This window comes from Triticum dicoccoides, chromosome 7B (genome assembly GCF_002162155.2).
Source record: "Triticum dicoccoides isolate Atlit2015 ecotype Zavitan chromosome 7B, WEW_v2.0, whole genome shotgun sequence".
Lineage (NCBI taxonomy): Eukaryota > Viridiplantae > Streptophyta > Magnoliopsida > Poales > Poaceae > Triticum > Triticum dicoccoides.
In genome coordinates this window covers 329,054,298-329,068,875 of record NC_041393.1, presented here as the reverse complement: position 1 = coordinate 329,068,875, position 14,578 = coordinate 329,054,298, and the positions used below count along the sequence as shown (strand labels likewise).

The 14,578-nt window shown below is 43.8% G+C and overlaps 1 protein-coding gene across 4 annotated transcripts; it reads right to left on the bottom strand.

The window, feature by feature from the left end:
* Positions 1–3,843: 3,843 nt before the first annotated feature.
* On the bottom strand, positions 3,844–8,900 carry LOC119338092 (DEAD-box ATP-dependent RNA helicase 42-like). Of its 4 annotated transcripts, none has more exons than XM_037610385.1 (2): positions 5,666–8,900; positions 3,844–4,207 (listed from the first exon to the last, which is right to left on the bottom strand). In XM_037610385.1, exons 1-2 carry the CDS (start codon positions 8,793–8,795, stop codon positions 4,062–4,064), a joined length of 3,276 nt encoding a protein of 1,091 aa, XP_037466282.1. In that variant the 5' UTR covers positions 8,796–8,900; the 3' UTR covers positions 3,844–4,061. The 4 variants fall into 4 exon arrangements, with proteins under 4 accessions (XP_037466282.1, XP_037466285.1, XP_037466283.1 ...); XM_037610388.1 differs by having other exon boundaries at positions 4,081–4,207; positions 5,571–8,899; XM_037610386.1 differs by lacking the exon at positions 3,844–4,207 and adding an exon at positions 4,635–4,913.
* Positions 8,901–14,578: the final 5,678 nt, after the last annotated feature.

Genomic DNA, 14,578 nt, shown 5'->3' with positions numbered 1-14,578 from the left:
ATATAGATATAATAACCACAACTGTTCATTAGCAAAAATAAATAAATAAATAAATAGGATAGGTTTATGTACTGCTGAATGCTGAGGCTCAAGCATAGGTTTTGCTTTCCCATGCTAACTGAAATATACCAAAAGCACTAAATTTCACCTTTGTACAGAAGCAAGGTTGATTACTAATAATTGTATAGCAGAAGAAAATACATAGCATATTCATCTACTACATATTTATGTGTGAAAACAAATTTGGTAATGTTCCCAACACAAGGAATGAACCAGGTGTCAAAGCTGCCACCAGTATCAGAACAGTGCATGGCATCCAAATCAAAATAATTAATCACTTAACTGAATTAATCAAAATCATTACCATCATGAAGTATCCAGGGTAATGGTGCTGGGGTATACATATCCTCCTCCTCTGCAATTAGTATCACCTCGTCGGTCTCTTGTGAGACATAACATCATCGTGATGTACAGTTAGCAATTAGAAATAGTGTAGTTACTGAAGTTCATCCAGTACTCAGCAAGGGAATTGTAATAATCATTCCTCTTAGATGTAGCCATGTAGGTAAGTTCGTCAGTGTGTGCATCTTTCACATGTAGGACAAGCACCCAAGTTAGTTCAATAAAACCTGCAACCCCATGCTCAAAAGAACAATGTGGAAGTAAAATGAATTATATAAGCCAGTATGTGGCAGTGCGACAACATGACTATGAGTGGAATTAAACAGAGCTAATACGTACATACGAAGTCAAGCGAAGATTATAAGTTTAGTGCAAGAAAAGTTTTTGAAGAAAATAGACTATCTATTTCAAAATATATCATTTTATGTCATGCCGTCCAAACCCCAAACACTCATTATCATAGCTCCATATCGTGTTTCAACGTAATAAAATTACCACTAATGAGAGGCTTACCATCTTCTCTAAACATGGCATTTGAGTTTTCAGACTAAAATGCCTATATGTTTGCCATTTCCTTGTCACAGAACTAAATAATCAGTAATGAAATCTCTGAACAAAATGATGTTAGTACAACAAGGTAATACATGTAATCATTTTGGTTCAGAATTCAGCATTAAGTTTCTAAACCAGAACTTTGCATACATTAACTAAATAGTTAAGTAAAAGTTTGTTGAAGTGACAAAACATGGTAAAATACGGGAGTTAGTAGAACCCGAAACACAAGATTGGAGATAATTCAAATATTTATAGCCAACAATATACACTGCTCAACTGGTATGAAGCAAAACTCACTGATGACCTGAGACTCTGAGTCACCGAGGCGCATCTAATCTTACCTTGAAGGGCCTCCAGCATCGCCGAAGCAATAACCTCTGTATCATCGGCATCAAGCTCAACCACCTTGCCCATGCCTTCCCATGGTTTGGCACAACTTGCTGAGTCCAACTTGCATCCACAATAATTCTGCTTTGTTTATGATACGGAACATAATCGGTTTCAAGGTTTGCTGATATACAATGGTGAGCTGTCTCAGTTTCATAATGAGAAAATAAAAGGAAGTTTCACAGGCTTCCTCACCGGATAATGAAATAATATACTAACCATGAAAAAATGATATAAATGTGCACCAAGTTGCAGCAGGCTCCCTCACCTTTGCAAACCCAATGCCACCTTGATAGTATACACTACTAATATACATGTTTGCAATGTTATGCTTCTTGTCGTCATCAGACTAATTGCAACGAAATAGATAATCCGAGTTTTCTGGCCAGTTTACTTTGATCTATTCTTGTATTTCTTGGACCTGGTCGTAGGAGGCATGCCAGTGATGGAATAGGGAAATGATACTCCATTCTATGCAACTTTTTTTAAGTGCAGACATCATGTCACACTGTCCTCAGAAACCCATTTCGCTCATATCGGGAATACTACTGGGAATTATGGCCCAAACTAACATTACCTTGTTCCAATAGCTTCACAATAAATATAGCACCATCAACGCCAGCATTTGCAGCTATTGTGATCAGGGGAGCCTGCAAAAATTCCGGAATAATTCATATATGTCAATGAACAACTATGGAATGACAGGCCTGAGACATAAATTGGAGAGCATGTACAACATATAATTATGTTGCAAAAAACAGAGTGATAAGAAACAAGTGGAGAAATATCTTTATTAAGATGATAAAGCAAAGTGTGATTACATGTTAGTACATAATAGGAAAATGATCACAATTCACTCTCCTGCAATGTTCCGTCATGATCCATTAACCTAGAGGAAGAACAACAATCAAGAACAGCAAACTATTCAGAGAAACTATTTGTCAAATTTTGTAGCATTGATTTCATTGACTTGGTTCCTCAAACTTCAAATCTCAATGATTATATATATGCTAATGAGAAATATGATTAAGAAACTGTCAATAACTTACCTGTATCATTTCGCAAAAAAAGTAACTTACCTTTATCAGGAATAAAGCACCCTGGGATATCTTTGTCAGATAAAAACTTAATTTACCCCATGTACACATGCAAGCTGACATTGAGCGGGCTTCTGAGGATGCATGACAATCATCCTGGATTATATTATATTCGACAAGCAGCCATTCATTCCTTTCATGACGAAGCTCCTTGCTTTCTAGTACCTCTCTTCGCCATGGCGGCGTGATGCTCATTGCGCTCCTCGTCTTTGCCTTCGCCGTCACCAGCGGATCCGGAGGTGGGGCCCGAAGCTTCGGAGAGGCGTGTTTGGCAGAGGGGAGGCCGTGGTGGAGAAACGTCGTGCTGCTGCGCCCAATCTCCTTGTGCGCCGAAGCTGCCGCTGCTACGCCGCCGTCACGCCAAAGACCTATGGATCCCACCGTTAGAGAAAGTATTGCAGGCATGGAGCTAGGGATCCACTGCTGGAGAGAGAGAGAGAGAGAGAGAGAGAGAGAGAGAGAGAGAGAGAGAGAGAGAGAGAGAGAGAGATGGTTGCTCATGTCGATCTGCTACTGTTGCCGCCGCCGCCTTGTGCCCTTGTTCCATCGCTGCTGCTCTAGCTTCCGCATGGTGGGGGCATCAATTCGCTAGCGTGGGGATAGGCGAGAAAGAGGGGGCCGATTTGGAAGGGATCCTAGAAGATCTCGACGTTGGGCTGATCCAAAATTTCAGGCGTGTGATGAGGCATGACTTGCGTGAGATTGATTTTTTCCGATGGAAGAACATGTGTGGGATTGATGTCCTGTGGCAGAACATTTAATCTCAGCCATTAGATGGGATGGCAGACCACTGAGGCAATTAGGACTGTCAGATTTAACTATGCGGGTTAGATCCTAAGGTGCTGGTTGATCCGTGTACATAAGTTTCGTGACTATAGGAGAATTCATGTTTGCTCTTTTAATAGTAGTGGAGATGCAACGAAAACAAACAATAGGCCACACAACTACCCGACGGTCTGAGAAAACTGAAGAAGCATCTTGGAAGTCTACCACCCAAACACGCTCCTTCAGCATAGACTGTCCCCGCTAAAAAAGCACGGTCTCGACTGGACGCGATATGCGGGTGCTATGTTGGCAGGGCAGTCAGTCTGACCACGACCAAACTCATCTGGGGATAAGGCACCATCACGTGTATCATAGGCGTCTCGACGAGGGAACCGTCTCCTCTGACTTTGGGAGGGAAGGCAGGGACGCTGCAATACTCTTGTGTAAAATATAGTAGAGGCAAGTCAGAGAGCTGAAATACTATTTACAGCAGATAATCACTGTAGACAAAATGCTCTGCCACGGTAAAATGCATCTGGTGAGATGGCACCGTCACCTGTATCAGCCTATCAGGCGTCTGGTCGTTAGGCGCGAATTGCAGGGGCAAGATTACAAAATAAGTTTTTCAAGGGGGCAATTGACAAATTAAGTTTTAAATTTTTCGCCGCATAAGTGGTCAGATCAAGTGTACATTTTTCAGGGGTCTAGCAGTGTTACGCCAACCAAAAACTTTTGCCGTACCATCGATACCGTACCTCTTCAATAGTTTCGTCTTCAGCACAGGTAACAGGTACAAAACATCAACGCGACCTACGCCGTCGAAGCAAACTGTTGTCACTCAACTGCAGCAGCAAATTACTCCCTCATTTTGGGACGGAGGGAGTACATGATAACAAGCACAATCTTTCTATCTCTGAAAATATGGGCCCCCAGCCTCTTCGACCACCAGTCGCACCACCGCCTCAGAAACACGATTCTCTGCTTGCAACAGTATAGTGCATCTGAAGAACAAAACAAGAGCATCATGTCTTCTTGTTTCAAAAAAAAAAGAGCATCATATCTACAGAAAGCATCATGGCTACAAGTTCACAAGGTAGAAATGGCGTTTCAAAGAAAAAAACAAGGTAGAAATGGCGCATAATCTAAACCAAACCACAAATTTAACACAGATAAATTCAAATTAAGTGCTAGTAGTAAACTATTGCTTTCGTCATCACTCCCTAAGTGCACAGCTTCAAAGTTGCACCAGAAAACTCAGCGCGGCGTTTAAGTTTTTATTCCCAACAATACTATGGTGAACAGTACACCATGAATCTCCATTTAGCGTTCACAACAGTAAACTGCGTGGAACATAAAAATGGAAGGCAGCATTCTGCATATCTGGGAGGCAGCATTCTCCAATTAGTGCTCACAACAGTAAACTGCATGAAAAAGAAAAAGGAAGGCAGCATTCTCCATTTAGTGTTCACAACAGTAAACTGCATGTTCACAACAGTGACCAGCATTCTAAGCCTTATGTCCAAAGGCAATAAAAGTTTGTCAAAAGAATTATAGAAATTGTCAAAACGTTCCAAGCTAGACAGTTTTCACAATAACCACATGGCACTAAGTAACTGCTAGCTGCCTAATATAATGGCTTAAAGTTTTAAAAAATAGTTGCATATCTGAAGTCCAACAATTGGATTGTGATCCGCAAACCACGGTAAGCTGCAATGTGAAAATAGACCCAGAAGATGGTTAGTAAATAAAAATATGCAAACAAAAAATAACATGGTAGTACTTTGCAATATACTCCCTCCGTCCGGAAATACTTGTCGTAGAAATGGATACAAATGGATGTATCTAGAACTAAAATACATCTAGATACATCCGTTCCTCGGACAAGTACGGAGGGAGTAGTTGTCAAAAAGAAACATGGTACTTTGCATTAAAAATAGTTGCATATCTGAGAGTACAAGATAAGAAAGTTGAAATACATAATTTGGGAATTATGATGCTTGGAGGAAAAAAGAGAAATGTCATGTGCGATTTTGCATATCAGTCTACACACAACAACAACAACAACAACAACAACAACAACAACAACAACAAAGCCTTTAGTCCCAAACAAGTTGGGGTAGGCTAGAGGTGAAACCCATAAGATCTCGCAACTAACTCCCCAACGAAAATCTTTTGGGTTTCATCTCCATAAGAGTGGCTGAGTTTTTACGTTGGCTCGCCAAGCCTATCACAACCCTCCTCCTTTACCCGGGCTTGGGACTGGCTATGTTGAGACAACATAGGCGGAGTTATCAGTCTACACATAAGCAGTTAATATTTAATCTATGATGACTATCTATGATGACTATGACAAATTCTTCGTACCTTCTCAAGAAAATTTCAACATCTCCCATACTTTATCCATTTTGTTATACAAACTGCAGATCAAAGAACAGAATACTTTCCGGTTTGAGCAGAACCTGGAAGATTCAGTGCCTGGTTGGCACAATCCTCAAGGACACGCTTCAATTCTGCTTTCGCCTTCTTGACGGAAGACTCATTGGGGCCCTCAATGAACAGGTACAGCTTGCGCTCGTTAGCACCAACAATTTTGCCTTGAGGAATAAAGGTTCCCCTTGTAGTAATTGCCGCTCCAGTCCATTCCTGAATGGGAACCAATGTCTCTTTGTGAGTGATCTTCCAGCGAGCATTTTGTGGGAAATCATTAATCTCAAGCTCCGCTTCATAGTGTTCTGGAACTGCATGGGCCTGTATCCTTGCCAAATTTTTCTGTAAGTTGTATGCAGCATCAAGTGCTCGTTGTGTGGCTTCATTGTTTTGTTGGTTAGGTGCGACCGGCAGAGGAAGCAAGGAGCCAGCCGTTGTGGCTGGTACTTGCTGCTGGGCATTACTAGTAGCCCTGGCAGCAGCCAAAGCAGCGGCAGCTTGAGCAGCAGCAATAGCTTGTGCTGCAACATCACCTCCCTGTTTACGCACACCTCCTTCATCGTCAGAATCTGAATCTGACTTGTCCTCCTCATATCCATATTCCCTTGCCTGAGCCCTTTTTGCAGATTTCCGTGCTTCCTCCTCTTCTTCATTGAACTTGAAACCACTTCCACCATAGCCTGTTCCATGGGCCTGCTCTGTCCCCTGTTTGACCTTTGACATAAATCGATCCGCTAAGGCTTTCAGGTCCTCTGGAACGGCCTGTTCAGATAGCTCCAAAGCCTTAACAAGGTCTGGTGCATAGCGTTCCTCTTCCTCAGAAATAAAAGTTACAGCACAGCCCTTCCTACCAGCACGACCCGTTCGCCCGACCCGATGAACATAGTCCTCATAATGATTAGTTACATCATAATTGACAACAAGCTCAAGATCTTTCACATCTAAACCCCTTGCAGCAACACTGGTAGCAATCAGTAAGCTGCATACATTACTCTTGAAATCAGCAAGAGTTGATTCACGGTCATTTTGATCCTTTCCACCATGTAGAGACAAACATGGGTATCCGTGCTGGAACAGCTCTTTCAGTAGAGAATCACACTTATCTTGCGACTGTACAAAAACAAGAATTTTTCCGTTTGCAAACCACTCCCCAAGCAATTCCAACAGCCTAAAGAACCTCTCACTTTCTGGTCGCACTTCCACCAGTTGTGTGATATCTTTGTTCACGACACTCCTCCCACCCATCTGAATCTCAACAGGCTTTGTCAGCACTTTACGTGCCAGTATCTCCACCTGCCGTGGAAAAGTGGCAGAGAAAAGGACAGTCTGCCTATCCGGACGGGTGTTCTGAACGATTCGAGTAATCTGAGGCTCAAAACCCATATCAAACATCCTATCAGCTTCATCTAGCACCAAGAAAGTCACTCTTCGAAGGTTAGTAATCTTGCCACTGCTAGTGCAAAGGATATCAATCATCCTGCCTGGTGTACAAACAACAATTTCAGCACCCCTCTTCAGTTCACTGATCTGCTGGGCAACCCCAGAACCTCCGTATATAGGAACACAGTTGATGCCGAGCACCTTGGAGAACTTTTTTATGTCTGAATATATTTGCACCACAAGCTCTCTCGTAGGAGCCATAATAAGCCCAATAGGGCCATCCCCAGGCACAACAGGCGGCTGATCTTTGACATGCCTCAGCATGGGCAAGACAAATGCTAGAGTCTTACCAGATCCAGTCTTTGCAACCCCTATACAATCACGTCCACTCATTATGACTGGCAACGCTTGTGCTTGTATAGGCATCGGTTTCTCAAAACCAAGCTTCTTGATAGTGTCAAGTAGCTTACTTGTCAGACCACTCTGGATCCATGTCTTTATTGGCTTCGGAACGTCTTTCCCGTGCACCTTGAGCTCCAACAGCTTCCGGTAGGCCGCCGCTTCCTCGGCTGGCATATTTTTTATGTCTTTCACCTCAATATAGAAATTCTTCCGGAATGGTTGGTAATCAATCTTGGAATGGTCAACAATAACCAACTTCTCTGCCTTCGTCTTCTTGACACGTTTTATGAACTCTGCATCATCCTCATCATCTGATCCAGCCTCGCCATTATTAGCATCATCATAATCTGAGTCAGAGTCATCCCCTTGCATAATTCTCCCAATTGCCATCATCTGTCTTTTCTTATCCTCATTACTTGTGGCATCCTTCACACTCTTGTCATTCAAACAACCTGCATTGTCAGCAAGCACGCTCTCCATCGCTGTTGCGGCACTCTCGAGCTTTGCAACCACTGGCAACACCATGGAGTCCATAAACGCGTCGAGGGGATCAATCTCATCCTCTTCCAAACCAACCCCGCCGTTACTGCCATTATCCATGTTCGGTAGGTCAACATCCATGGCACCAGTGCCAGCATTCTCCTCCAACTTCTTCACATCCTCCTCATCCGACTCCTCACCATCCAAGGTCCACTTCTTCCCCGACTTGCCTCCACCATCAGCCTCAATGGCAGCTGCACCACCACTGGTACCATCCTCCTGCTGCTGCTCACGGCGCTTCTTCTCCTGCCACTCCTTAACACGGCGGCGGCGCCGCTCCATCTCGTCATCAAGCCGCTGCTGTTCAGCCTCCATGTCTTCCTCCTTCTGCCGCCGTCTCTCCACCTCCTCCGCATCCTCCTCCTCCTCCCTTGTCAGCGGTGTCTCCTCTGGCTCCACATCACGGTGGTGGTGCCGATGCAAGGACCGACGGCGGCGCTTGCGGTCGCGGTCACGATCTTCGTTCTCCTCCTCATCGACCGCCTCCCGCCTCCTCGACTTCTCCTTTTCCCTATCCCGCTCCTCGCGACGACGCGCCCGCTCTCTCTCCTTCTCCATCTCCCTCTCCTCCCTCTCCCTCTCCCTCTTCTCCTCCTTCTCGCGCTCCTTCTCCGCCCGCTCCCGCGCCTTCCGCTCCTCTCGATCCCGCTCCTTGTCTCTGTGGTGGCGGTCGCGATCTCGGTCCCGCTCCCGCTCACCGTCCCTGTCGTCGCGGTGGTGGCGAGAGGAGGGGCGGTCCTTGTCGCGGTGGCGGCGAGAGGAGGAGTGGTCGCGGTCCTTGTCCTTGTCCCGGTGGTGGTGCTTGGAGACGGTGATGCGGTCATCGTCGCCAGACGACATGGCGGCGGCGATCGACAGCGGGGAACGCAAAGCTCAGGGAGGCGGAAACCCTAGACGCGGTTGTGTGGTGCGGTGGGGCTAAGATTCTTTTTCGCTTTCTTGTTTTCTCGACTTGATATTATTGCAAGTTGTTTAGATGCCGTCGCCCGGTTTGGCCGAGCCTTCCGACGATTTTGGGTTCAACTAGCAAAGAACCCGTGCGATCGCAACGAAAGAGAAAACATAACATACACTCTTAACCCAACAACCATCACTCAAGATCACAAATAGGTTTATCTTTTTTATTTTTGCGAGATATCATATTTGTGTTGCCGCTTATTCTCCTTCTCACCCTCGTCGGCGATGGCCTCGGTGTTCACACAAAACAAAACAAAAATGTGTTTGAATATGTTTAATCCTAAGGCGTCTCTCTCTCTCGCTCGCTCGCTCGCTCGCTCGCTTTCTCTCACTCTCACAATGAGAAAATTGTTGTTTTCCCCTGCGAGATTTTTCAGAGGTATGCATGTGTAGTTATTGATGCTTTCTTTTCCTTATATTATTATAGTAGGGTGTTTATTTGCAATCCGGGTCGCCACCGGTATGAAAGGAAAAGGGATATTACGCTATAAATTATAAGTTTGCTCCCAAAATGATATTTTAAAAATATTTAACAGGTAAAATTAACATCATATTTAGATTCCACGTATTTTTCTAAGAAAATTTCATATATAATATGTTAAAATCAAAGTTACAGTTTAAAAGATATGGATAATTTAAAAATCATTGGTTTGACTTAAATATATTCCAAAATAATATTTAAAAATACTTAACAAGTGAAAATAATCTCATATTCATATTCTACATATTTTTCTAATCAAATTTCATATATAACATGTTTAAATCAGAGTTACGGTTTAAAAGATATGGATGATTTAAAAAAACATTGTTTGACTTAAATATGAGCTGCGGATGAATTACCTAAAACATCAGGGGAGGTTTTGAAAAATGTAAAATAACGGTTTGGGTGTGACTTAAATCCGGACTACGGGTTGATTTCAACAAAATACAGGGACTTTTGTGTAAAATATGAAAAAAAGATTCGTTTTAACTTAAAACAGGACTGCGGTTGAATTTTCTGAAATAGAGGGACATTTTTGAAAGATGTCATGACGGACGAAAGAAACCCAATTTGTTTTATTATTAGGTAAAGATTTGGATTCAAAAAAATAGCGCTCTCTAGCACAAGAATTGTCACATGGCTCTTATAAATAAATAAGTTTATTCAAATGATAAATGCTACACGTATGGTACGAAGCAGTATGGAAAAGTGTCTATTTCAACCGACTGATTTCTACCAACTGCAAACCTCCTCGCGCATCGTCCAATCATGCGAAGACCTGACGGCTCTTGTCGTAGCGCCCAACCGTGAGCATACAAGGGACGGTGCCATCAGGTCAGGTTGTCTGACCCGCGCCCCTCGAGAGTCATTGCAACATTCTGGTTCCTCCTCCCCGAAGCTCGCATCCAACACATCCATGCGACGGCCGTCGCGGCGTCCATCTCCCGGAACGGTGAAGACTGCGCAAGGACTACGAGCGGAGGCGCGGGAGGGGGCAGCTCAGGCCATGGACGATGACGATCTACAGAGCAGGTTCCTTCTATCCTCCGCTCAAATCACCCCCTGAAATGTGCGCTATAGAAATCCCCAGCATCTCTCGCCCGATATTTGTTTAGGGGAGGCGGATGTTGGGCTCGTGGGCTCGCCGGGATCTAGTTTAGGTAGAGGCGCGGTGGTCGCCCCTTCGAGGTTGCATTTTGGATCTGGAGCACGGGGTGTGGCTCTTCTACATGAAAGGTGTGTGCTAGGGTTCAGCGGGGGAGGGGAGGTGTGACGCCCCCGATTCAATCATACACTAATCATACATGCAAATATGTATGATTAAGATCAGAGACTCACGAGAAGATACCACAACACAACTCTAGACACAAATTAAAGTCATACAAGCTTTATATTACAAGCCAGGGGCCTCGAGGGCTCGAATACAAACGAGTCGGCGAAAGTAACAATATCTGAGTACAAAGATGAGTTAAACAAATCTGCCTTAAGAAGGCTAGCACAAACGATAGCAGCGATCGAAAAGGCAAGGCCTCCTGACTAGGAGCCTCCTAACTACTCCTAGTCGTCGGTAGCCCACGTAGTAGTAGTAGGCATCGTCGGCGTAGTATTAGTTGTCGGCGGTGGCAGCTGGTTCTTGAAATCCGCCATCTGATCGCAGTAATCCGGTAAAGGGGAAAAGAGGTAGCAAAGCAACCGTGAGTACTCATCCAAAGTACTCACAAGATGAAAGGATCGAGAAGAGGTGTCGAGAGGGGGGTGAATAGACTCTAAGTAAGAAAAGTTGCAGTTTTTAATTTCTTCAAGTTGAAGTGGAGTTTGGCACAAGTTTCAACATTCACAATACATATCAAGCAAGCATGACAAGAGTATGTGAGCAGCGAAAAGTAAAGCATGCAAATTGCAAGGATATAAAGGGATGGGATTGGAGTGTGCAAACGCAATTTGGAGACACGGAGATTTTTTATCCGTGGTTCCGATAGGTGGTGCTATCGTACATCCACGTTGATGGAGACTTCAACCCACGAAGGGTAACGGTTGCACGAGTCCACGGAGGGCTCCACCCACGAAGGGTCCACGAAGAAGCAACCTTGTCTATCCCACCATGGCCGTCGCCCACAAAGGACTTGCCTCACAAGGGTACATATTCACGAAGTAGGCGATCTCCTTGCCCTTACAAACTCCTTGGTTCAACTCCACAATCTTGACGGAGGCTCCCAAGTGACACCTAGCCAATCTAGGAGACACCACTCTCCAAGAAGTAACAAATGGTGTGTTGATGATGAACTCCTTGCTCTTGTGCTTCAAATGATAGTCTCCCCAACACTCAACTCTCTCTCTCACGGGATTTGGATTTGGTGGAAAGAAGATTTGAGTGAAAAGCAACTTGGGGAAGGCTAGGGATCAAGATTTATGTGGTAGGAATGGAATATCTTGACCTCAACACAAGTGTAGGTGGTTCTCTCTCAGAAAATGTATGTTGGAAGTGTAGGCATATTCTGATGGCTCTCTCCACGAATGAAAAGTGGGTGGAGGGGTATATATAGCCTCCACACAAAATCTAACCGTTACACACAACTTACCAAACTCGGTGGGACCGAATCGTGAAACTCGGTCAGACCGATTTTAGTAAATAATGTGACCGTTAGGAATTTCGGTGGGACCGACATGTCAACTCGGTGGGACCGATATGGTTAGGGTTAGGGCATAACGTAATCTTGGTGAGACCGATTACACAAACTCGGTGAGACCAATTTTGGTAATAGACACACAGAGAGTTGGTCAGGCAAACTCGGTGGGACCGATTCGCTCATCTCGGTTGGACCGAAACGTTACGAAAGGGAAACAGAGAGTTTGCCTTGCAATCTCGGTGGGACCGATCGCTCATCTCGGTTTGATCGAAACGTTGCGAAGGGAAACAGAGAGATTACAATCCCATCTCGGTGAGACCGAGATCCCTATCGGTGAGACCGAAAAGACTAGGGTTTCTGAGAGTGGCTATGTCATCTGGACTCGGTGGCGCCGGATAGAAAGTTTCAGTGGGGCCGAGTTTGACTTTTGGTTTGGGACATATGTGGATGTGAGAAAGTAGTTGAGGGCTTTGGAGAATATCACTAAGCACTTTGAGCAAGCAAGCCATTAAGCAACACCTCATCCCCTCTTAATAGTATTGGCTTTCCTATGGACTCAATGTGATCTTGGATCACTAAAAGTAAAATGTAGAGTCTTGTGCTTTGAGCTTGAGCCAATCCTTTGTCCTTAGCATCTTGAAGGGGTTCCACGTCCTCTAGTCCATGCCACTCCACTGTTGAACTTATCTGAAACATACTAGGTAAGAGTATTAGTCCAACAAAAGATATGTTGACATTAATTACCAAAATCACCCAGGGAGCACTTGTGCTTTCAATCTCCCCCTTTTTGGTAATTGATGACAACATTCATCAAAGCTTTAGATAAAGATATAAAGAATAACAAGTAAAGCTTTGGAAAGACATGTAACATGCATAGGCCCCCCTACATGTATGCAATCATGTAAATATGGAATATAGGAGCATGTGAATGCATAAGCATGACAGAGTAAGCAATGTGTTACATGTATCTTGGCTATATGCATCAGAGCAAATGATGTGAATAAGGAAATGTACCTTCATGCTCATGAGTCCTTCTTGCAAACAGTATGTACATCAGCAAGAAGTCCTCATACACATGACTGTGATGCATATACTTACCTTGTGGTCTTGAGTTGGCTTAGGAAGGAATGAACCTGCGTAAACAAGGTTAGATAACACAGATACATATAGTAACCAGAGCAAACAAAAGAAACCACAAGAGTACCAAGACTGGGATGACATGTAGAGAGTAAGTACTGAGTACCCCATTGGATATAGACATGTCCCCAAAGGTAAAGATGTGCAATGAATTCAAGGATTTCCTTCCTTTAGATGTCTTGCTCCCCTTGAATCTAGCATGGGATACTGGGAGAAGATAGGGAACAGGAAATTAGAGCAAAGAAAAGAAACAGAGCTAATGCAAACAATCAAATATGAATATGTCTTTCCCCTCTTAAAGGCATGTGACTTCTCTCCTCTTGAACACCAAGCATCTGGGGTCTCTCTCTCTCTCTGAGTATTTTCTCCCCCTATAGAAATGATTAAGCTTTGATGTGATCTCTCTCTCCCCCTTTGACATCAAATTCCAAGAAGGGTTCTTCTGGATTTTTGTTGCAAATGGGTTTGGTCCTGGAGTCACAGAACAAAGCAGCAAGTTGAATGTGATGCTCGTAGAGGAGAAGAATCATTGAGTGGAGCTGGATCAAAAGGAATGTAGGAACAAGTGGCAAGCTGTCTTTCCTGCAGTGAAATCGGTGGCACCAAGTTGTGTGCTTTGGTTGCACCGAAAGGTTTCGGTTGGACCGAAGGCAATAGACCGGTGTGACCGAGTTCATCACAGAGAAAACGCTTGTCACCTCAGCTCACTAGACAAGTAAGATCTCACAAGGATTCGCAAGGAATTAACTGAATGATTTGCAAAGAATTGGATGCAGGGAATGCAGAACAAAAAGAAACAGAAAAGAAATCTAGATGAAGTTTTTTTTTGAAAGGGGAAACAAATATGCATGAGACAAATGCAAGAGCACAGACAAGGACACAAGAGAACTTCATCTAGAATTGGTCGGCGACAAAGTCACCTATGTTAGAGTATATTGACTTAGGATTCAAGTGAGATCACTTGATCATAGGTCATACTCATCGTTTAAGCTCAAAATGGGGTTACCATTTTTCGTTTAAGCATTTTGATGTATTCACATCTTGTTGAGTTGCTTTGACTCATGACTTGGAGTAAAGCTTCTCGAAGATGGAATAACATACCTTGGGTGGTGGTGTTGATCGTGATCATGTAGTTGAACTTGTGTGGGTTGCTCAAGGTTGATTTAGCTCATCAAGAGTTGGGAGCACCACTTGGAATTTGAGTCCATCTAACTACATGGGTTAGTTTTTGCAAGGAAGAGCACTTGTGTATCCAAAATGACAATCATGAAACTTAATATAGAATTTGTCAAAGGATATATTTGAAGGGTTTCGTGCTTCCTTGTCTTCAACCACCATTGTGTAGAGACTTGGTGATGTTGAGATTTGCTCAAGATGTGAGTGGGTTGCAATCTCATAGATTTAGATTCATCCAAGTACCT